General features: G+C 42.7%; 1 protein-coding gene across 7 annotated transcripts in view; it reads left to right on the forward strand.

Moving 5' to 3' along the window:
• The window catches only part of PNPLA7 (patatin like phospholipase domain containing 7), a 280,484-nt gene that overhangs the window by 146,239 nt on the left and 110,266 nt on the right, over nt 1-23,979 (forward strand). For all 7 annotated transcript variants that reach the window (XM_059715474.1, XM_059715475.1, XM_059715477.1 and 4 more), the window contains one exon: nt 6,704-6,764. In XM_059715474.1, the coding sequence (XP_059571457.1) occupies nt 6,704-6,764 (61 nt within the window). The remainder of the gene's footprint in view (nt 1-6,703; nt 6,765-23,979) is intronic.

The following is a 23,979-nucleotide window of genomic DNA, read 5'->3' on the forward strand; positions in this document are numbered from 1 at the left end:
CAGCAGCTGCAGTTGGAAGTTGGATGTGTGTCAGTGAATCTGTGGTGAACCAGATATGTGTTAGCAGGTCTGTTGAGTAGGATTGGATGTATGTCAGCAGGTGCAGTGGAGACTATGCTGCACTAGAGAAACTGTAACGTAGCAGAGACATTACAGTCTGTGCTAGTAGATTGTGATGTCTGGCACCAGATGACACACACTACATTACAGTAGAGATGAGTGCTGCATTCACAGACACCTACACAAACCACTTCCCACTCATCTGATAACTCTGTGTCTTGAAAGGAAAGACTCATGCTTTCTCTCAATTTTTTGATCTGTGGAGAGAGGGGGGAAAACTGCCATAATGGGGGATTCTGGGTTTTTGCCTACATTTGCAAAACATGGCATCCAGACTTCAACACATGTTCAACTTTTCTGGTGGCAATGATGATGGAAGCTGCAGCAAGTTACGTGAAGACTTGTGTGTGCATTTCACGACGTCATCTAACCCATAATTGTGGTCAAAATGCCTGACCCCATCTGCAGTAGAGTGAATAGCTCTGGTAGCAAATTACACAATCCTTTTCTGTCTCTCAGTTCTAGATGTGTGGAACCTCCACTAGGCCCCTTTGCGATCCTGAACTTGCAGGAGATCTTTGTTTCTCAGCTCCTACCGCACCTCTGCCCTCTATCCCTAATGCCCATTCTCTCTTAGGAGCAGGTGGCATAAAGCCACTCTATTACTCACTCTTCTTTGCTGAAGTCAAGTGTAGCTGCTTCTGCTGCTGCTGCTGCTACCATTTTCTCAGGAGAGCTTGGCATGCTTAGCTCCTTGCCTCCATCTCTACTAGAGAAGCTGCCAGTGACTTCCTGATTATGCCAACCAGGAGAGAATTTGTTCTGGCTCTGAACAACCAAGTTTGCTAAGTCTCGCTCTCCACATTTTTTGTTGGGCAGAATAAATGTGGGATGTTAACCAAGGATTTATTCATTGTTAGGTTTAGAATTCTCCCTACTGACTTGGTATTAATTGATTTCTTTGCTATAGAAAGCTATCACGATGCATTTCTTGGTTATCCTATAGCATATCACAGATCTCAAGCCTACAGTTGGAAATATCAGCAGTTGTGATTTATAATGGTATCTCAGGCGACCAAGAACCAAACGTTTTTATAAAGAACAACAGTGCCTTTTTATGAGAGAAGAGTTGGCATATTTTTAAACTCCAAGGAAATCTCAGGCCAGTTCCTAGCTTAGATCCGGAATTGATGTTCCTTCTGTGTTGCCATGACAGCAGCGTGGTGACTCATCCTGTGGTGGTAAGCAGCCTGCTCTTCTCCTACAAGGCACTGGGGAAATAATTTTTCCATGACTGCTGTATCAGGGCTGAAAGGTTTGATTTAACAAACAAAAAAAAAATAGTGTATCCTGATGGCAAGAGCAGTAGACTGTGGATTGGAACTTGTGGATACTAGTCCTGGATCTACTTAACATGGAATGTATCAAAGTTTTAACTCTTTGTTTTAACTCTTCTTACCTTTCTGTAAAGTGAGGGCACAACTTGGATGACAGCGTGAGTGGTTAGTTAATGGGTTGGAGATCCTCAGATGTTAGGTGCATAAGTGCACAAAGCATTGTTAAATAGTTACCCTGTAACTAATGTAATAAATGCGTAGTCTTTAGATACAGGTGCTGATCCACTCCCCCCGTTATGTGCACATGTGCATTGACCTTCTCCAGGGGTGGGCGTTTCCCTGAGGAAGCAGTTTCACAGTCTAATGGATTTCATTGTTACAGTTTTTATTCTACAACTGAAGCAATTAGCAGCAACAGGATTATTTATGGAAACCAAATTTCTGAATTGTAAACCTGGGACCTATAGCAAACAAGCGAGTTCACCTCCCAGCTGGATGGCCAGTAAGCTTCATGTTGGCTGCAGAGTTGGTTCACTGTAAATTGTTGCTGATATCCTGAAATGAGGTAGGTAGTTAGTTTCCTCTTTCGACAGTCAGCATTATTTTGTCCCTGAATATTAATGGAAGCAGTTCTGCTTATTAGTATTCTTCACCCAGCTGCGGTGGAAAATTGAATCCATTATGGACACTACTAGTAAATTATGTGGGATTGCTGTGAGAGTGGCTTGAGTACCAGCCTCAGGCTTTTGAAGACCAAGTCAGAAAAAGTCCATAGAGTGACTAAATATACAAGGAATCAAGGCTTTACAATGATACACAAGGCTGGATATACAGTCTTCTTCTAAGCCTGTTTGGGAATGCATGTACCATATTTATCTGAAGCCAAGATTACTTCAAATTTAAGAAGTCCCTCTCTCAATAATTAGGTTCTATACGTAGAAAACGTATACATTTGTTCTAATTTTTCATGTACAGAATCTAATTATTGGGGTTGTCTTAAATTCATCCCCTCCACTACTACAGCAGGAAAAGCAGTGGCAGGGAACAGGGGATGGCAATGGCCTGATCCCTGCCCCTCGCCTCCTGTGCCCCTCTGCAATGCCTGCCTCCTCCCCCCTCTGGTGCCTGAACCTCCTGCTGCTTGCCCCCACAATCTTGCCCCCCCACCTCCCTTTCCTGTTTACTGTCAGTCACGGCTCTGACCCCATTTCTGTCCAGGACACAGAGCACGTGGTAGCTCCCGGCCTGTCCTGGCCACTCAGCAGCAGTTACAGTAGTGGCTGCTCCAGCTGCAGGACACTGGATTTGCTACCAGTACTGCCACTGGTGTGTGACCAAGAAAGGGCTGGAGCTGCCCTGTGTGCCATGCCCCGAAGAGGAATGGGATCAAAGCTTCAACAGACAGTAAGTGGTGAGGAGAGGCAGAAGCTGTGGGGAGGGGCAGGTGATTGCAGAGGCTTTGGGTTCAACTTTCTTTAGTTCTGACTCTGACTCTGGCCCTGACCTGGGCTTGAGTCAGAACCATAGCTCCCTACCAGCCTGGTACTTGAATCCAAGATGAGAGGCTCCCCCCCTCCCCTCTCCCCCCCCATTTGAATGGGGAAAAAACCTTGTCTTGGATTTGAGTAAATACAGTATTCTTCTAAATGGCCTTCTGGGAGTTGAGCATTGTCCAGATGAAATTCTGCATAACTGAAGTGACCGTAAGTGGTTGGTATATGATATTTGGGCTGTAGACCAGCCCAAGTGGAGAAGGTAGGAACCCCATGGGATATGGAAATGTAGACTGCACAGAGCCTTGGAGAACACATGTGCAGTGGCAAGGAACTGGAAACTGATAACTTCATGGCTTCTTCCATCTCTGATTTCTGACTTGGTAACATATAGCAAACGGTTGTTTTTTCCCCCTTGGTTGTCCCTAATACTACAGGTAGGAAGTGTACGCTTCTGTATTTTCTTATTTCCTAATGCATTGACCCAGCATAACATTTGGCCATTACTTCCAGTTCTAATGTTATGGATTTGTATGACACTGAAACCCTATGGGGTTTTTCCCTAGATAGTCTTTAAAGCTGGCATTCATTAACGCTATAGAATCCCATATACTCATAGATTCATAGATGTTAGGGTCTGAAGGGACCTCAATAGATCATCGAGTCCGACCCCCTGCATAAGCAGGAAAGAGTGCTGGGTCTAGATGACCCCAGCTAGATGCTCATCTAACCTCCTCTTGAAGACCCCCAGGGTAGGGGAGAGCACCACCTCCCTTGGGAGCCTGTTCCAGACCTTGGCCACTCGAACTATGAAGAAGTTCTTCCTAATGTCCAATCTAAATCTGCTCTCTGCTAGCTTGTGGCCATTATTTCTTGTAACCCCCGGGGGCGCCTTGGTGAATAAATACTCACCAATTCCCTTCTGTGCCCCTGTGATGAACTTATAGGCAGCCACAAGGTCGCCTCTCAACCTTCTCTTGCGGAGGCTGAAAAGATCCAGTTTCTCTAGTCTCTCCTCGTAGGGCTTGGTCTGCAGGCCCTTAACCATACGAGTGGCCCTTCTCTGGACCCTCTCCAGGTTATCCGCATCCCTCTTGAATTGCGGCGCCCAGAATTGCACGCAGTACTCCAACTGCGGTCTGACCAGTGCCCGATACAGGGGAAGTATCACCTTCTTGGACCTATTTGTCATGCATCTGCTGATGCATGATAAAGTGCTGTTGGCTTTTCTGATGGCTTCGTCACACTGCCGACTCATGTTCATCTTGGAGTCCACTAGGACTCCAAGATCCCTTTCCACTTCCGTGCTACCCAGCAGGTCATTCCCTAGGCTGTAGGTGTGCTGGACATTCTTCCTCCCTAGGTGCAGCACTTTGCATTTCTCCTTGTTGAATTGCATTCTGTTGTTTTCTGCCCACTTGTCCAACTTGTCCAGGTCTGCTTGCAGCTGTTCCCTGCCCTCTAGCACAAATTCCTCTAGTCTTCTACACTATATATACTATGGCATACTGCTTCATGTACAAGTTGGGTGGATTTTTGCCCCATGTCAGTATTAACACGGTACCATATCACTGCAGTTGCACAACCCTCTGGATACATTTGCTTTAGAAATACCATGCAGACGTGATCGATGGTAATGGCTGCCTGGGACAAAACTCTTTTTAAATAGGAAATTCAGAATGATACTAATTAGCAAGTTGATGTCTCTTGGGGCTTATAAGGTTTTTGCATCTGAAGGTTAAATCTTAAAGTGTTTACACTTGGGAAAATGTATGTTTTATTAGTTTACATTAATGGCTTCTACAAATAGGGGCAAGGTAGAAAAGAGAGGGTAACCTGGGTTACATTGAAACTGGTTTGTTAGCTAGGAGAGGGGGCTTGTAATTGCCAGGCAAGCACATGCTCGCTGGCACATCTCGATTTGCCGTTAGAGCCTTCTCTTCTGATGAGAATTCAGTGTAGCTGATTACTGTATCTTGTTCATTAATCGAGTCAGAATAGGGAGCTCTTTTCTTTCTTTTTTTTTTTTTTTTTGGTTTTAATATTCTTATGAGGGTCAGAATTGTTTTTCACTGGAAATGGCTTTGCTGTGTGTGTGTGTATGTGTACACACACACGCGGGGGCCCTCCCCCCCCGGCTCCATCCCTGCTGTCACGGCGGTATTCTGTCCCCACTATCATCTCTGCCCCTCCAGCCCCGCTCCGCATCCGGCCCTGTGTCCGCCTTGCCCCTGCTCTGTCCCTGCCGTTATGGCAGTGCTCCTTCCCTGCCATCATTCTTGATGGGCAGTTCACCCCATACGCAGCCCTGGCTGGAGCCCTGCCCCTCAAGAGCATTACAGATGGACAGACAGACTAAGCCCACATATATGTGTGTGTGTATCTATAGAGATATGTATCTAGATATAGATCAGTGGATATCTAGACAGATAGATATCAATCGATATCCATCTAGATAGATAGACAGATATGTATGTGTATTTGTATGTGTATATCTATATATCTAGATCGATATCTATATCGCAGATGTATTGGCGTGGACACACAATACATTTATACCGTGTAACAGTATCCAACAACTGTTACATTTGTAAGTATTACACCTGCATTATTCAGTATCAATACAAGTGGGCTAAATCTTCCTACCTTTTGACCAAGAATGAAGCAGGTTTAAAGTTGGAGTGATTTTTTTTTTTTTTTGCAACATGTTTATTGCTAAAAAAATCATGCAGGTATAATAGTTACATCATAACAGCTTGCATTAAAGTCCTTAGATATCTGCAATTATGACATCTGTCTGTTCCCTTTGTTATAGTTCTTATAAAGAACTACTGATTACTGTTTTTAAAGATAAACCTTCAATTTTGAAATTAAATTAGAAGAACTTTTGAATGTAATACAGTGGTTTGATCCAGATGCCCAGCAGTTTCATATAGGCAGTTCAGCTTACCACAGAGTATACAGGGCTTTGAGTAGGTGTTTGCTTCTCCCATAATACTGTGAGGAGCAGCTTACAGCTTCATATACTCTGCTTTATGCACATACTTTCACAACAGACCCATCCAAAGGTCAAACAAGATGTGAGGATGAATAAGGAATAGGCTGGAGAAACAAACAAAATTATTCTGTCACTATATTTTATAAATCTCTGATGCTGCCTCATTTGGGATAGCTTGCACAGTACTAGGCACCTATACCTGTGTTGGTTAGTCTGTCAGGTGCAGATCTATCCTGCCTTTTACCAAGCTGCTTACAATCAGTAATGTGAGCTAATTCAAAGAGATCTATAGGAATACCAATTTGAATGGGGTTTCTTGTGTAATATGGATCCAGGTGAGCAGACAGCATGCAATTTAGATGGTATATAATTAAAGATCAGTTTAATGAGGCTGCTCCTTCTTGTACAGAGATGTTGTATGTGTACATTAGAGAGGTGGAAATTACCTGGATTATTTCCAGAAAAGGTGTTTTTCTTTTATTAGCAGAATAGGCTATAAATGACCTATTTTTTTAGAGGTCAGTGTAAAACAAAACTATATACCAGATAACTATGCAGGAAAAATGATCTGTCACTATGCCTTGCAGTGGAAATAATTACTTCCCTTGGAGAAGTTGTGCTTTTATAAAAATAAATAAATAAATAAATAAACCAAACAAACCCCTGTAACCTTAGCAATTCCCAACAATGTTCTATTTAAGATTGTGTTTCATAAATCTTAAGACTGTCTGTTAGGATATTTTTCTTTTCAATGCATTTAGTCTGAAATATTTGTTGTTTTCTTTGTTTTTATTTTATCCTTCCTCCCCTGATAGGTTGTGACTCGACTTATCCATTTGCTGGGTGAGAAGATTCTTGGCAGCCTTCAGCAAGGGGGTAAGTAGTAATTCCTGGATCATTGACTTTAACTCCAGACTTGGAAAAGATGTCTAACAGGCAGGTTAAAAACTCAGTTATTCTAGTGCAACTTCAAAGTGACTTGAATTTAGAGGAATCATGCAATTTTAATACTGGTAAATCTGAGGACAGAATTTGTCTCTAAATACTTCACTTGAGCTGTGATCACAAGAAGGTTGGAATTTATTGGAGTGTGTGCTTGTGTGCATACATATGTATATGCACACAAAACTTATGTACAGTGAAATCTGCTTTGGGTATTTAGTTAACAGGGCTGGAATGGAAAGCATGGAAATAACTACCTAGAGCAGAGTTCTCAATCTCCAGCCCATGGGCCTAATGTAGCCTGCTGCATAGCCATAGCATCTGTCTCATGGCGCTCCAGCAGGTCAATAAATTTGGCAGTGGGAGCAGTGGCTTTCATTATGATTCCCCCCGCCACTACCAAATTCCCAGATCCCAAGCCCTGTGGCCACTTCCCTATTCTCCACAAGGCTAGATAGAGGCTAGTCCTTCCCTCCCCTCCTCCTCCAAATGTGGGGCCAGGTTGGGGCTGCATCAAGCCCCTTTCCCCCCTCTGCAGGGCCAGGTCAAGCCCCCTTCCCTTGTGGGGCTGGCTTGGGGCCAGGCTGCCCCTCACCCCACTTTGTGTTGCTGAATGAGGCCCTGCTGCATCTTCTCTGGGCACTGGATCAGGACCACCAGCTGGATCCGGCCCATATATGGACTGCCAGGCAGAAAGTTTGAGCGCTATTGACATAGAGGGATTTTGCATAAAATGAAAACATACTGGAACCTGCCTACAAGCTGATGTAACTCTGCCATTAGTTTATTTGCTGAACTGTGTTATAGAAAATCATTTGTTTGTTTCTGAGAAACTTCTTGTGTATAATGGCAGAATTAGGAAAATTTGCTAATTGAATTGTCAGTGTGTGAGAGGAAGCTCCCTTTACTGCAGCAGCTCTTGGATGGTTAAACTAGACTGGCTTTAAAGGAAGGCCAAAACAAGTTAAGTAGTAGTTTTTAACAGCTATACTAAGTTTTTAAAATCTATTCACAGATTCAGGTGTGCATGTTTCCATGTAACCCAATGCATGTCAAATTTCAATGGGCTGCTTTGGAGCAAGTTTCAAGCCATAGCTGTGCTGTGCCGTTCACCCCCCGCCCTTTCTCCAGCAAGTAGCCTTTTAGGACCTACTTCCTCATTATGTTGATGGGCAAAGAAACATTTTGTACAGGTTGAGGGAGATAAGAAATATGAAAAGAAAAAAAATGAGATGGGATGTAGAGGGAATATAAACTGATTCACTTTGGGAAAGTCAACCCAGTGCACCCTGTAAAAGAGCAGGCCCTACTCATGGGAATGCTGGAAACCAAGGAATGATAATAAGATAGGCCTCCACTGAGCTTGATTGCTTGGTCTTCTCCCACCAATGCAGTTTCCCCAGTTTAATTATCTTACTTTGCTGGAAAGGTAGGCAGGTGAGGGAAGAAAATTGGCCATCTTGGTAAGTGACTTGGACCTCTATTGCCAGCAAATGAAAGAGGTTGTAAATGAAAGAAGATCAGTGGGCAATGAGATTGACATTGGGGTTACCTGGAGATGCCACTGTCTCATACTGAGAGTAGCAAGCAAGTGTGTAGATATTGAATACAACTGCTCCCCTGCCATAAGTGTATCATTGAGACTGTCAGCAGGTGATAAGCTTATTCGGTTTTAGGCTACTCCAAAAATGCTATGTTGTCAAGCTTAGGGCCTTGATCCTAGAAATACTCTCTGTGTGCTTATCATTTACATGTGTGAATGGTCCTGATGACATTGACAGGACTACTTGTGCTTAGTTCTGCACATTTCTAGGTACCACAGTAAGTTACAATGCATGCTACATGGAAGAATAAAGCTCTTAGTCATTGTATCATCTGAAGAAGTGCTCCAAGCTGAGCATGCCATCCCTGTTCATTTTGCAATAGATGTGGGGCATCCCTGTATGGAACAACACATTAGAAATGAATTTTAGGAGCCTGTAAGAAAAAAATAGTATGACTTGAAGCTGAAAAAACACCACAGCTTGGGGCTGGTAACAAATTACCCTTTTCTGTGTGTCTGGTTTTTGGTTCTGGGCCCCACTGCACCAGCAAGATTGACAAACTGAAGGGAGTTCAATCAGAGTGCAGCAACTGGATTAGGTGCTGTAGGGGTTGATATAGGAGGGAAGACTTATAGAGCTGAATAAGCTAAACAATGATATATGACCTGTTAAATTTCTGCTGGATGAATACCAGAGAGGGTGAGGAATTATTCAGTGTGGTATATGAATCTGTGAGAGAGGCTTGAAATGAATAACTAAAGAAGAAATGTATGCTGAATATTGAGGGAAAAAATTACTATCTAATGTTTCTCTATGCACTGCAGTGGTACTGTAATTGCTGTATGGTACAGTATAGAATCATGCATTTAGACACTTTAAAACTTTAATGTAAAGTTTCATAGCTTCTTACAGTATATCAAGCACTTCAAGGTTTGCCTTTGCACTTTAATTTCATCCTAATGCACATAAAAATTAAGATGCAGCATTCCGCTATCCATATTTTATCCAGGAAAAGGTCTGAGATGTCCCAGTAAAATTGATTTTAAAGCCTGTTAAGTGCAAAGTAGGGCATTAGTTTTCTGGCATGCAACTTTAAGTGTTGCCACCTGCTACATCCATTTGCTATCAGTGCTAATGAGTATATGATTGATACTATAACAATATACTAAAATAATATGTGGATTTCTCAAGAAGTCTTCAGAAGTTACATACTATGAGTTGGTTCTAAATAAATGTAATATTCAAACAGGAATATGGAATAAGGCTATAATAAATATGTTAGAACTTTTGCTCAAACTTGTGTCCAAGCAAGTGAGAGGAGAGAAACCTCAGGAGTACTGCTTTACCTCATCTCACCCTCTGTGTCTTTAAAGAGAGGTTCTAAAGGACCGGGAATGGCAACAGAAAGTTGCCATCTTAGCAAGAAAAACTGAAAATATATGAAACGTGATGTGCTCATAATGGCGTTCTGTAGAGGGGAGAGTTTGAACAAAACAGTGGCAGACACAATGAGGCATTTAAAGTTATTACTTTCTATAAAATATTCTGCATGCACTTTATATATGCTTATGCCCATGTGTGTAGAGTCATCTTTCACTTGGTGGTATTGGATAAGTCTCTTAATCAAGTTACGATCAGTTTTATTTAAGCAACTGTCATTTAAACAAATGCTAACCTTATTTATTTAATGTTTACTGCTTATCTCTGCTGCATGGTTCATTCATCTGAAGGATAGTTGAGCTTTATGCATGCGTTTAATATAGAATGTTGAATATGTTTGCATTTTAATATGGATTAAAAGCATCAAAACATTAACATTAATTTTAAAAATACCCAATATGCTACTGATGATTTTCTGTCTACTATTTTTGTGAGAAGAACAGATAGCAGAAGTAACCAAGCAAATTGTAACTGTCTCTAGGAATTTAGAGAACTCCCAGCAAAATGACTTGTGCAACGATGATTGTCATACTGAAGTGTAAAGAATACTCATTTTCATGAGGAAAAATGTTTTCTCAAGCCTCGTCACATAAAGTGATGTCCTAATATTCTGTCCCCCACCGCTGCATTCATCTGTTCCTTTCTTGCTTGGAAATGCTACACTATGGGGATGGGGATGTGAGCAAATGTCTGGGTCATCAAAATCACCGGCACTTGATATTCTGCCCTACAGACACACCCAGACATGTCCAGGGAATAACTAGACCTAAAGACTGAAGTCCTCTTTTTATTCTAAGGTCTTATCCTCAAATTGGGGCTGAAATGGTTGTGGTAGTGTTCTGTGGTGGAAGGTTGCTGCTTTTGCACAATTTCTAACAGTGTTGAGGGTAGTGAACGTCAGTCTTTAGGATGTTAATGTGATCTTTGATCTGTGTTGGTTTCATGTAAGTATAGAATGCTCCTGATGTGTAATTTAAACATAGAAGCAGGGATAGTGCTAATTCTTGTACCTTGAGAGGAAAACATAGATTTCATAACAAATAACAAATATATCTGGTGTTTGTTTTAATGTGGCATCTGAATTGTAGGACATAGGAAATAGTTTAAAGATATTCCTCAAGCTGGTCAGAGAAAATGTTCTAGAGCAGCGGTTCTGAACTGGGGTACGTGAAGCCTCATCAGGGGGTATGTGAGATGTCATACATTGTCTAACACAGGTTGAAGGGCCTAAAAAAAAAGTCTTGACAGTTTGAAATTGCTGGGGTTTTACTGCCATAAAAGGCACATGCACATGGAAACCAGATATCCTACTCCTGCTCCATGTCTCAACCTTGTACCGGAAACATCACTTCTAGGGGGTACGTGAAGTCTCACTCTGAGACCAGGGGGTATGTCGAATGAAAAAGGTTCAGAATTGCTGTCCTAGAGAATTCGTCATTGAATGAAAGAACAATTAGTCCTGTCTTGTGGGGCACAGGTATTTATTTACTTAAGGCCTCTTTTGTAGATGTTACGGCAATTTTGGAGGTCCCAGTGCTGATCGGGGCTACATTATGCTATTTAATGGCTGTGGAGAAATTATGTATGTACACCCACTTGTGCCTGGAAATGGTACAGTCTAAATATAACATGAAAGAAGATGGATGGATGCAACCGAGTTCTGCTCTCACTTTATGCTTGTGTAACCTCATTTCCCTTCCATAGCTATTCATTCCCCAGTGAATTGAATTAGTTGGACTGAGGACTGCATTCATGTGTTGAAGTACTTTTCCAAAACAGATGCCTCAGCCCATTGGGAATCGTTTCCCTTTTCACCTGAGAATCTCTCCGGAGGAATTTGGAAAAATGTCTCTGGCTGCAAAATGGAAATTAACCTACAGTTCTAGCCTCAGAAGCTCTTAGCTTTGGTTTTCCTATGCAGTAATTAGGTCTGACACTTCCTGTAACCAAACTACAGCATGTATTCAGTGAAAAATAGATATCTAAGTCATGACAATTTATTTCCTGCCCATCCCCTAAACTATATTTAAGTAGTAATTGCAAACCAGTCTCTGTTATCCAAGGAGGATCCCTGTTACACACTGGGATGCTGTGATGTGGTACAGTGCAGTTTTATCTACGGTGTGATTTATTACAGACGTGTATGTTTCACCTAGTTGAATTGATATTCTTTTTGTGTTAATGACTTCAGGATTTGTTTCCTAGGTCTCAAACCTTACTTAGGACTCCACTTTTAAATTACTTTGGTGTGATGGTTGTTTTTTCATTAATGGTTTACAGTTTGGGTAAACTGTCTCCAGTTTCATGCAGTCCCGTTCTGTTCTCAATCCTCTTGCAAATACTTTGATGCTATATGCTGTAGGCCTTTCTGAAGTGTGGATTAATACAACCACTGGTCAATGTATATGCAAATCTTATGTAGACCTCTGTATGGAAAATCTGAACCTGTGGCAAAGATCATCTCAGTCTCCTTTCCTTTCATTATTTGTTATAACAGCTGCTACTTCTGCCATCTGAGTTCATCTTGTTTCTAGCCTAAACTGGAAAGAATCTTGGACCTGCATTTTTCTTGTTACACACATGCCAACACCTCCTGTAACTCTTTCCTTCTGTGTAATATGAGCTACCATCCATAAATCAAATTGTTTTCCCAGAACTTGCTGAAAGGGTATAGCTTTAAAAATGGAGTGCACCTTTACATGGATTTATGGTTTACAAACGTGCTTTTGACATTTAAGGTAAGACCCCAAATGGATATTTTAGGTTCTTTTAGAGTTATTACTTGCACGTTATTTGTCATGAGGACAAAGAACCACAGTGAAGTATTACTCAATGCTGTAATGGGGCCCCCACCCCATTACTAAAGGGGAGAAAGAGCCCAGGGATAATTGGCCTTCCCCAGTCCCTGGGACAGGCTAATCATAATGTAGGCGCAGGGTTGTGGAATAAAATGGGTGCTCATCCCAGGTGTGAGCAGTGGCTGACAGGCCTGGGGCAGAAGTGAAGGGTCAGGTGACCCAGGAAAAAACTTACAAGCACAAGGCCTGAGCTGGGGGGGCAGTCTGACCATGGGAGTGGCAGGAAGCAGAGATCTAGGAGAGAGCCAGGCCAGGTGGCCCAGAGGAAGGACTCTGAACTGCAGGGGAACTGAAAGGAAGCCTGCATCCCAAACCAAAACAAGTTAAGTGCCTTGAGCCTTTGGGGGAAGGCTTCTGCAGGGCAAGGTGAACCCTTGGAGGGGAGCCCTTTATTTTGGGAGTGGATGCTCATGCTTTTAGGTTTTTGTTTAAACTGGAGGAACGGGAGTGGATAAAAGGGGCAGATTGGAGGCCACAAGGATATAACAGAGGCCCTCAGTGTAGAGCCCTTTCTGGTGCTGTGATCCAGGGCGTGTGGGGGTGCAGTATACCATGCCCTGCAGAAAGGCTGTTACTGTCTGGCAAAGGGTATAGATGAAAGATGGCAAAGACAAGCCCATGGGCAAGACCTAGGGGCTGAGGAGCCCAGAGCCCATGAGGGCCAGAGCTGGGTCCTGGGACAGGGGACCCCAGTCAGAGGGGCTCAGCCAGGGTAAAGTGGGATAAGGCCAGGGAGGGCCTCAGCCTAGACAAAGGACTACCATCCAAAACCCCCTTTTGCCTTTTAGGGGCAGCCTCCCTGTCACTTACAACACCAAGGGGTGGCAGGCAAGATAACAGGGTGGGAATTTGCAGAGCCAAAAGAGGCAACAAAGTGGGGCATAGGTGTTGGCCAGGAGAGGTGGCTTTGCTGCCCCAGCACCAAGCACGTTATATGCATGTACGGCTTTTAGACAGATTTTCCTGAGCCATTTTTCTAACACTTGATGGCTTCTGATTGCAACTTGGCGGCTGGTCCCCGTAGTAGTTTTTGCTTTGTATAAGGTTTAGTATGCTGCAAGAGCAGTTTGCTTATAGCATTCCAGTTTAAGTTCTGGAGCTGTTAAAGCTCAGCCATAGTAAGCAGCTTTTCCTTTGTTCCAATATCCTGCATGGTCATCCTGATAATACAAAAACTTTATTTGCTGTAATACATGAAAAAAGAAAAATCATTGTATGAAGTAGCTAATATAGAAACCTCCATCAGAGCTCTTTTTCAATTTCCCTTTGTTTGTTGCTTTTTGTGTGCGTCTGTTCATTGAGGTATTTTAAGCAACTTGTTTGTGGTTCTCTCTTATTTGTATATCGTACGATGAATTTGTGTCAAAAATATGCGAGTCCAAGGTATTGATGAATGATTATGACAATTTAGTATTTGTCACATGGGTTACTTTACAATACACTCCATGTCTTTTTTAGAGCTTTACCATCATTTTGCACTGAGTTTGATTCCCAAATACTGTACTTTTTTTCTATTTGATCTGTGACTGATGGATTGAAGTTTAAGTTGGTCCTCAGGCAGGACCTGTACATCAACTCCTTATGCTCATTTGCCGTTTTACTTGCCACTAGACTGTCATCCAGATGCATCACAATCTTTCCTGTTTGTAACAGTTTTTTGTTTTCAAACATTTCCCTCACTGCAGTGTGAAATACTGTGGGGGAATTGTAATAACCTAGAGGCAGAACAGGATCTTGTTCCTTAGAACACAAAAGGTGTGCAGTACTGAGGTTCAGGGCTCATAAACAAATGCCAAAAATCAATGATGTTAACCTGAAAACTATTTAATTTGAAGGGAAACCACTTTGAACAACTAATTAAAAACTCACAATTTTTCCATCTTACTCCACCAAAACATTCCTTCAGGTGTGGGAGGTGGCTTTTTTTGTTTAATTGCCTTCACAGTTTGTGTTGCCAAGGCCATAGGAATTACAATTATGCTCTTACTTTGGTAACTAGAGGGAAAAACGTCTGTGAATTTATCATTTTAAAAATCCACAACTACAAGCTCATCCCTGACTTGAGTGCAAACATGGGGGTTCCCAAACATGTACAGAAAAGCTTACACTAGCATTGGAACAGTGCATTCTAGATGCATCCCAAATCTTGGGGAGAACTGTCTACCCATTTGCACTGGGATCAAGGTCAGAGGTAAAAGCTGCTACTCTCACAGGTTCCTCTTTCACGTTCTTATTTTCTATTTCTACTTCTCTGATGTGCCTGCAGCTGTGGCTGCAGCTTCTCTATCTCTTCCCTAGGATTTTTATTCTTGTTCACCAACTGTGCAGCTTGAATCCCTTTACTATCCTTTTTGACATCTTTATATCTGCCCACACCTTGATTTCTTGCTTTTTGAAAACAGGCCTCAACCACAATGGATACATCCAGCACCCTGTGCCACCCACTGTCTGAGCTGCAGTTGGAGTTCATGCGCACTGTCACTCACTTTTCTGATTTTGCATTTCTTGTAACGTTATGTCTCTGCTGCCCCACGACCTGCCAGCAGGGCTTGTAATTCCACTGTTCCAATGTTAGTGTGAGCTTTTCTGTGTCGCTTTTATCTTCAGCTGCTATGGTTTTTTCTGACAACTTTCATTTTTGTGAGCCCATCAACATCATCTGTAGCTGCAGTGACTCTTTATGCTAACTTCACAGCATATTGCTTTAACCATTTAATGGATATCCCATTAGCCTGTGAAATTCTGCCTTTTCTGGTTTTACACTTTTACCTCTTTAACACAGCTATCTCTATCATAGATTTTCTTATTTCTGTACATGTTTCTCTGTTTCTTTTCCTAAACTTATATGTGTTTTAAACTTTATTAAATTCTATGGGGATCTAAGAGGAGGGGAATAGAGGAATACCCACTTTGAGCTGTTTACCATCTCCTCAGCTGGCAATCCTATGAGAGGGCAGTGTGTCACTTACTAAAATCATAATGGTATTGTCAGTGTTGTAGGGTGGACTCCATCAGTATTATCGGACTCCTTTAGTGTTGTTTAGGGGTTCTCCTTTGTCTCAAGCTCCCTCAGTTTCGCTTGTCTGTGTGCATGCCATCAGGGTACTCTCTGTGGTGTACTGCCCATAACAACTTCATAGAGTTCATAGACATTAGGGCTGGAAGGGACCTCATGAGATCATCCATTTCAGCCCCCTGCCCAAGGAGCTGGAAGTCAGCTGGGGTCAGATCATCCGAGCAGGATAAGCACCCAAGCATTTCATAAAGGTGTCCAGAGTAGGTGCTTGCATCACTTCTGGGGGAGTCTGTTGCAGACTCTGGAGACTCGGATGGTAAAGAAGTTTTTCTTATGTCCAGTCTAAAACAGTCTTCCAGCAGTTTGTGACTGTAAGACTTTGTCTTCCCTTGGGGTGCCCAGGTGATCAGATGTTCTCGCAGTTCCTGATGCACACCCCTTATATACTTATAGGCTGCCACCAAATCCCCCCTGAGCCTTTGCTTCTCCAGGCTGACAAGTGCCATGCCTCTCAGCCTTTCCTCATAAGACCTGCTCTCTTGACTTCTAATCATGTGTGGCTCTCCTCTGGACTCTCTCAAGCTTCTCCACACCCTTGATACAAGAAAATGACTGTAGGCTTTGGATCTTAGTGACAAAGAATTTGGTCAGGATTACTGTCTACAAACAAACCTAGATACTAACATCCATGACCAGCCAGTCCATGGTGCTAGCTGTGTCATTTAAAGGAGCGGTACAAGCATGAACGTAACCCCCTAAGCCCAGTACAAGTATTAAGGGTTCTTGCACCCCTGTTAATACTCCAGTCAGAACAACTTTGTTTAAGGCATGCATGTCCCAGGTCTCACCAATTACTAAAACATCTTTAGGTGATATCCACATTCTACTTACCAGTTAGTGTACTCTGCTCATTAGATAGGGATACCTGTTTGCCAGGTCACTCATCTTAGTTCTGGTGGTCTATACTAGTTTTATCAATTCATTTGGTATCCATTGGCTTTGGAAACATTTCTGAAATGAACAAGCTACCTTCCCAGCACATCTGTGCAAGTCATGTATGATATGCCTAGTTTTGCATTCATTGGGGCCTACTTTGGTTCAGGCAGTTAGCAGGGTCTCCGTATGATTTGTATGTGCACCACTCAGTGTTAGTCTTAATCCATGCTCCAGCAAGGCCTGCATATGCAATGTGACATAGTTTTGTCATTAACTCTTGGTTGAGTGTTTCCTTTATACAAATCATTTCCAAATGCTTTGTCTTATTTGGGCTCAGATTAGCCTTTTCTACTGGCTGCACCATAGCCATAAAACTCCTGGTGTTTGTCCAGCTGCAAGCACAAACTGCACCCATTGCATCTATTTGCCTGATTAAGTCTCATCATCTGAATGCAGATTTTTCCCTCGTTGGTATTTTGAATATTAGTGGCTTGTATGATAGTCCATTGTTTTAAATGCCTGACCCCATTATACTTCCAATAAAATGACAACTGAGCACAGATTACAGTGACAGACCTTTACTGAGTTCAGTTTCTCCATGGAAACTGTTCTGTATCTGTTATTTAGAGTGCGGCTTATATTCAGTTCTGTGCTATTCCACTCTTTGGAAGAATCATCGTAACCATACATGCATTGTAGTGGTTGGAAATAATATACACTTGATATATTTTTATGGTGTGTTCCAAATGTAACCCAGCAGACGTGTAATACCTTTTACTTGCTACAGTTTGCAGTTGCAATATAATCCTTGTGTGTGTGTTAATACATTGTCAGTCACTCGTCAGAACTGCCATCTTGCTGTTAGATTTGGAGAGGACAGTTCTGTAACTCATTTTTGTTGTGACCTACTTCCCTATATGCTAGTGGCCAATATACAGGTGCAGTTGACTGTTGTTCACAGTTCTGTTCAACAGTCTGCCTTCTAATTAGTCCAGTGAACTCTCAAACTTGGGCCTTCTTAATAAATATGTTAGCTTTGACTCAAATTCTGTTATTCCTCAACTGGCTCTCCCTATGGATTCTCCTTCTGATGCACACATGCTCCAGACACATGCATTGTTATTCCTTTGCCTAGAAATATTTGTTGTGGCCAAGCACAGCCCTCCCTTAGCGTGTATTTGATGCCCATGGTTGCCAAATGGAACTCTGACAATATCTGCTTTTCTGCACAGTGCGATTTTACTGGTCTTGTTTATTGGATATATGGGTATCTATATATATCTGCACATGCAAAAGGACCCAGCAAAGTTGTATCTGTAGGTACCCATTTATGTATAGGCATATAGTAGAAATAGTATTATAGTTGAATAGTTAATGGTACTGTTGGAGTGCTGTTGTGGCCATGGAATATACAAAAGGCAAGGATTTTTTGGGGTGATTCTCTCTTACTGGACCAGCTGCACAGTTGGGGCTAGTCTTAGACCAACTTTCTTGCATTTCTTGGATTGCTTTTAAAGCTTGTCTAAGTCTATTCCATCCATACAGTTGGTCCAATAACATTGTATAATCATAGCTAAATAGGGCTGGAAGAGATCTAGTCCAGCCCCTGCTTGAGGCAGGATCAGCCCTGTCTAAACCATTTTTTACAATCCATAATCTGAACTCTACATAAGATTACCATCAACCCTGACACAACACAGACCTAACACCCTAGCTTGTCACAAGTAAAGCAGGGGAACCACAGCAGCGAATGTCCTGTTTCTATAAAAGGTTGTTGAGATATGTTCAAGAGATCACAGGTAGAGGGCCATGCCCCACCCCCCACTGCCTGCTACAGAGGAAGGCAAATACTGTACCTCCAAAGTCCGTACCAATCTGACCATAGTGTAAAATTCCTTCCTGACCCCAAATATGGTGATTGGTCTGACCCTGAGTAGAGGGGCAAGACTCTGTAGCCAGGGACCCCCATCTTAGGTCCCAGCAGAAGCATTGGCACACCCCAAATTAAAGTCCCCAGCCTTGGCTGCAGGCAACACCCAATGCCTCTGGGAAGGCTTAAAAACTCCCTGACACATACAGCAGAAAGAGGAGAAGGACAACCAGAAAAGCCCAGAAGCATGGGAAATACATCAGCATAGCTATGCCTAGATCATCCCTGACCAGTGGCTGTCCAACCTCTTCTTGAACACCTCCGGTGATGGAGAGTCTGTAATTTCCCTCAGCTGTCTATTCCAATGCATCACTATCCTAACAGTGAAGAAGTCTTTCCTGATATCCAATCTAAACTCACTTTGCTGCAACTTCAAGCCAGTGGTCCACATCCTCCTCTTTACAGCATGAGCGAAAAGGTGCTTTCCTTCTTTTTTATGGCAGCCCTTCAATATTCAAAGACTGCTGTCAGGTCCCCTCTTAAGTGCCTTTCCCTCAAGCTGAATATGCCTAACTCCTTCAGCCTTTTTTCATATGACTTTCTTTCCAAACCCTTAATCATCTTTGTTCCCTGCCTCTGGACTCTCTGACTTCTCCTCACCCTTTTTAAAATGTGGAGCCCAGAACTTAATACATTACTCCAGATGAGGTCTAACCAGTGCTGAGCAGGGGCACCATCACTTCCTGTGTCTTGTACCTAATGCTTCTATTGATGCATCCCAAAACCGCATTCAACTTTTGTGTAGCTGCATCACACTGTAAACTCGTATTGAGTCTGATCTACCAAGACTCCCAAGTCCTCCTCCTTAGAGCTGCCATCCAGCCAAATGTCACTCACTTTATGTTTGTGTTTTTGATTGTTCTTCTCCTTGCGTTTGTCTGCATTGAACTTCATCCTGTTAGCTGTAGTCCAGCTTGCCAATCTGTCGAGATCCTTCTGAATTGCACTCGCTTCCTCCAACGTGTTCACAGTCCTTCCCAGTTATCTGCAAATGTGCTCAAGAAGTTTTCTATGCCAGCATCCAAATCATGAATAAATACATTGAACAGCACCAGGCCTAGGACAGACCCCTGTGCAACTCCATTCAAAACCTCCTGCCATTCTGACATGGACCCGTTAATAATTACCCTTGGTCTGTGGCTACTGAACCAGTTATATATCTGCCTTGTAGTAGTTTAATCCAGCCCACGTTTCTCTAGTTTGTTTGAGACAGTCAGTGGGACCTTGACACTTACCTTGCTGAAGTACAGATACATTATATCCACAGTCTTCCCTTTATCCACCCAGGTAGTTACTTTGTCAAAGAAGGAGATCAGGTTTGTTTGATGCAATTTGTTCTTCATAAATCCATATTGCCTGCTTGTGATTAGCCATTCCTCCTCCACATTAATCCACAAAAATCTTTCTCCAGCATAATTAAGCTAGTGTTTTTTCTTCTTATGCTGGCTGCATGTTTGGGCATTCAGCGTTTTCTGTTCCTCCAACGTCTTGCCATATCAATTATCAAATATTTTGATCATCCCTGTAATCTGTGGCACTTATCTCTGCAAAGCATAAGGGGACTATCAGGTTCTTTTAAATAGGTGGCAGTGCACAAAAGGTTCAGATGGTAGGGACTCCCCCAAAATATCTGGAATTAAGTGTAGTTGCCTAAGGACAACTACCCTAACTGAAGTAAGACATTGAAGCTTACTGACAAGTTCCCTCAAGAACACAGGGAGGAATAATAGTGTGTTGTAACTAAGGGCCAATTTTGGTACTCTGCCTAATGAACTCCACAACTCAACCCATTATTACCTTGCTGTATTACCCAACGTGATTTTGGAACAAAGAACAACTGTTATATCCAGATCTAGGGTAATTACTTGTAACAACATTGATAGTTGCTTGTGTTAAGTGAAGAAATGGGACTCAGGACTAGTATTAAAGGATTGACACGACAAATAATTTGATGAATGACAGAAAGGCTTTATTTACTACAAGTATTCCCTGTTAAATGAGCCTAAAGCAAATCAAAGTCCAGTATATTTAGCTGTAAAAGTGATAGTATCTCACCAATTACAGGCAAAAGAGGTGTTCTGTCTTGTCATTTCTCTAAGGTGTGGATCCTTTCACCAGAAGATCAACTGGGCACGGTAGCAGTCCTTGTCAGAATGATTTCTCATTCTTGAAGCATGCGTTATTAGCTGTTTTATTCCTCTTATACCCTTTAGCTCAGCATCTTCAAAGCATTCTTGTAGTTGTGTAAATCAGGAGAGAAACCCAAGCAATAATTAACAGGAAAATCTTGTTAATCAAACTGTTCATTATTGGTCATTAGAAAGTCCCAATTTTGATTGAATTACAAGAAGTTATCCATTTCTACTAAGTTGGAACATATCAAGAAATTGATTAACAACCAGGATAAATGCAAGGTTTCTGAATAAATCAGGAGAAGACACTTATCAAAGCCCATATGGAAAATGTCTCTTCCTGCACATAAATATGAGTTAATTGCAAAAGAAATATTTACTATACTAATCAAATAAGGGTAGACATTCCAGTTGCATACCAGACAAATAGGAGCCTGCTTAAAACCATCATAAATATAGTAAGATGAGTTGGAAGTGATGCTTCCTTATTTCTTTCCAAAAGGTCCAGCCACATACTTACATTCTTTTGCACTATGCAATTGTCATCAATATTTTAGATTTTAACTTTTGTGAGTAGGCCCAGCTCAGCTTGAGTTTCACAGTCATCAGCTTACTATTACCATTGAGAGGGACTATTCAGCTGAAGTCCAGAATCTGTTGTGCATGTCAAAAGTACTGACCTGTGCACCCAAATTGAAGAAGTTCTCTATTTGTGGAACATGCATACTTTAAAATTAAGGGTGCACCAATAGAGATTTTTTTGGTCTGATACCGATGGCTGATTTTTAACAAGCCATTTCGGCTGATACCGATCTGATTGCCAATATGCAGCCTGGCAGCTTGGAGAGCAATGTCCAGCTGCTAAGTCTGCTGTGGTGGAAGGGGTGAGGGGAGGGATAGGGCGTTTGGGGGGGGGGGCGGCAGATCGAGGCCCCATGGTGAGGGAGGGAGTGGGGCTGGGGCAGGGGCAGGTGGTGCCCGGGTGGGGCGGGACACGGGATGGAGCTGCGAGTGGCTAGTTCAGGGTGTGTGGGGAGGGGGGTGGCAACTCCTGCCACTGTGCGAAGCCCAGGAAGGCATGGGGAGTGTATGCCCTCGGATCTGTGTTCAGGGTGAGGGCAGGCTGCCACTGCAGGCTGGAGCCAGGGCTGCACTGAGCTCTTCCCGGCAGGGGGCTGGGCTGGGCTGGGCTGGGCTGAGCTGGGGGCAGGCAGCAGCAGTACTGTCAATTGCTGATACTGGCAGTTTTCTTTATATTAGTGCCAATCTGATATGGGACTGATGTTTCAGTGCACCTCTATTTAAAATCCCTGATTCATGATATTCTGAACTGTCTATTTTTTATAAATCATTTGAGGATATTCATCAGCTTCATAAGGATACATGCAACAGTAGTACCAGGCCACCATCCTCCTGTGAAGGGCCACACTACAGTTTTCTTTTTGGAGATTGCTTGGCCTTATTCGCGTGTCTTCTCCATCTGTGACCTTCCTGGGATTATGGTGCAACTTTAGCCGTGTTAATGGAACCTTCTTTTTAGCCACAACATCTTTGGTCTCTGTAGTATCTCTCCATAGAAATGGCCTTTTTAGTAGCTGTAACTCGAAGGATATGGATGTTTCAGGTCCTTCGGACTGGTTGGTTTTCCATTAAGAGAAAGTGATGAAAAGTTGTTCTTCTGTCTGCTACTGCCACTGTCCCCAGCTGAGCCTGGCTTCCTGCGCAGCCTATCTGAAGCAGGGCAGGAGCAGCTTTGGAGCTCCCCCAGCCCCATGGTTAGCTGGGGCAGCATCAGCAATGTTGGGTAGTTTCTCTCTGGCTCTTTCTCTCGCTCCCTCTTTCTCTCCCACTCTGTCTGAGAAAGAGCAGCTCTCTCCTGCTCTCTCCCACTCTTTCTCGCTCTCCCGCTCATTCTGGTTTGTTCCCACTCTCACTCATGCTCTTGTGCTCTCTCCCTCTTGCTCACTCTTGCTTGCTCGCACTCACTTATGCTCACGCTCGCTTGCTTGCTCTCTCTCTTAAAAAAGCCTAAAGAACTTACGTAAGCAAACTTCATTTTACTGAAGGCAGATGTTGTTACAATGGGGAGGGAATATGGACAATAAAAGGGAATGATTCACATACTAAGAAGTAAATTTTCCCCAAGGGGACTTGAAAGGAGATGAAATGAGCCAGAACAGTAGTAAATTTGTCATCCTCCTCTTTGATACAATGATAGCTGAAGAACGTTTCAATTATACAGATGAGATGGCAAAGAAAAAAATGACCAATTTACAAAATAGAAATAAAAAAACCCAAACTAACAGAGAAAATAAACAGATTTCTCCATAACACATTCTTATCTCTCCAGTTGAAGAACTGTTATTTGGTAGAATGTTGAAATGTCACACACACGGAGAGTGAGTAAGATTATCATTTTTTATTTAGTAGGGGCAAAAGAGTCTGATTTATAAATTTGCTGTTACAATCCAAATTTCATTAACTTCTAACAACTTTGTCTTGCCATCAGCCCCCAAATTGGAACATTTGTCTACAAGTATACAAAGTGTTGCATATACATATATACAAGATATACAATATGAAAAAGGAGACCTGGAAGGAAAAAAAATGTTTGGATGTCAGAGTTTAAGGGAAGTTTCCTGTATTTTAACAGGGACCTTACGTACAAAGATTCTGTGCCAGTCTCTTAGCTCTTTCCTCTGGAACTTGCTTGTAAAACATTATTGTATGTAGTATAGTAACTTGTGTTTCAGGGGAACTGGTTGGTGTATGTGTTGTAGAGCAATGAGAGAGAAGGGGTAGAAACCCCTTTCCTGTGGCAAGGACTGTGGTGGGAGAACCTTGTGGCCCAAGGGGAACAACCCCAAAAGCCCCAGGAGGAAAAAAACTTACTGGCTGCAGGAACGATGGTGGGGAACTGACAGCCAGGAAAGAAACCGTCCACGTGCTTTGTCGGCCACTTACCTGTGTGGCTGGGACTGGCGCAGGGCGGTGAGAGCAATGCCCAGCATGGGATCCAGAGAGGACGCTGCAGCAGTAATCATTGATGCACACACAGTACATGTGAGTCAGGAGGGGAGAGAGTTAACTCCCTGTCCCTTTTTCAGTTTGTTTAGATTCTTTTGTAAATGTTCATTGCCCTGAGGCCAGGGCATGGGCCCATAGGGTGCTCCAGGGGCTGAGAGATTAGGGGCCTTCAGGAACCAATGCAGACAGCCCACTGGCCAGACTGAGCTGGAAGGGGTGCAGCTACAGAGCAGGAGAATGATCCTCTATGTCCACTGAGGACATGA

Source organism: Alligator mississippiensis, chromosome 12, assembly GCF_030867095.1.
Source record: "Alligator mississippiensis isolate rAllMis1 chromosome 12, rAllMis1, whole genome shotgun sequence".
Classification (NCBI taxonomy): Eukaryota; Metazoa; Chordata; order Crocodylia; family Alligatoridae; genus Alligator; species Alligator mississippiensis.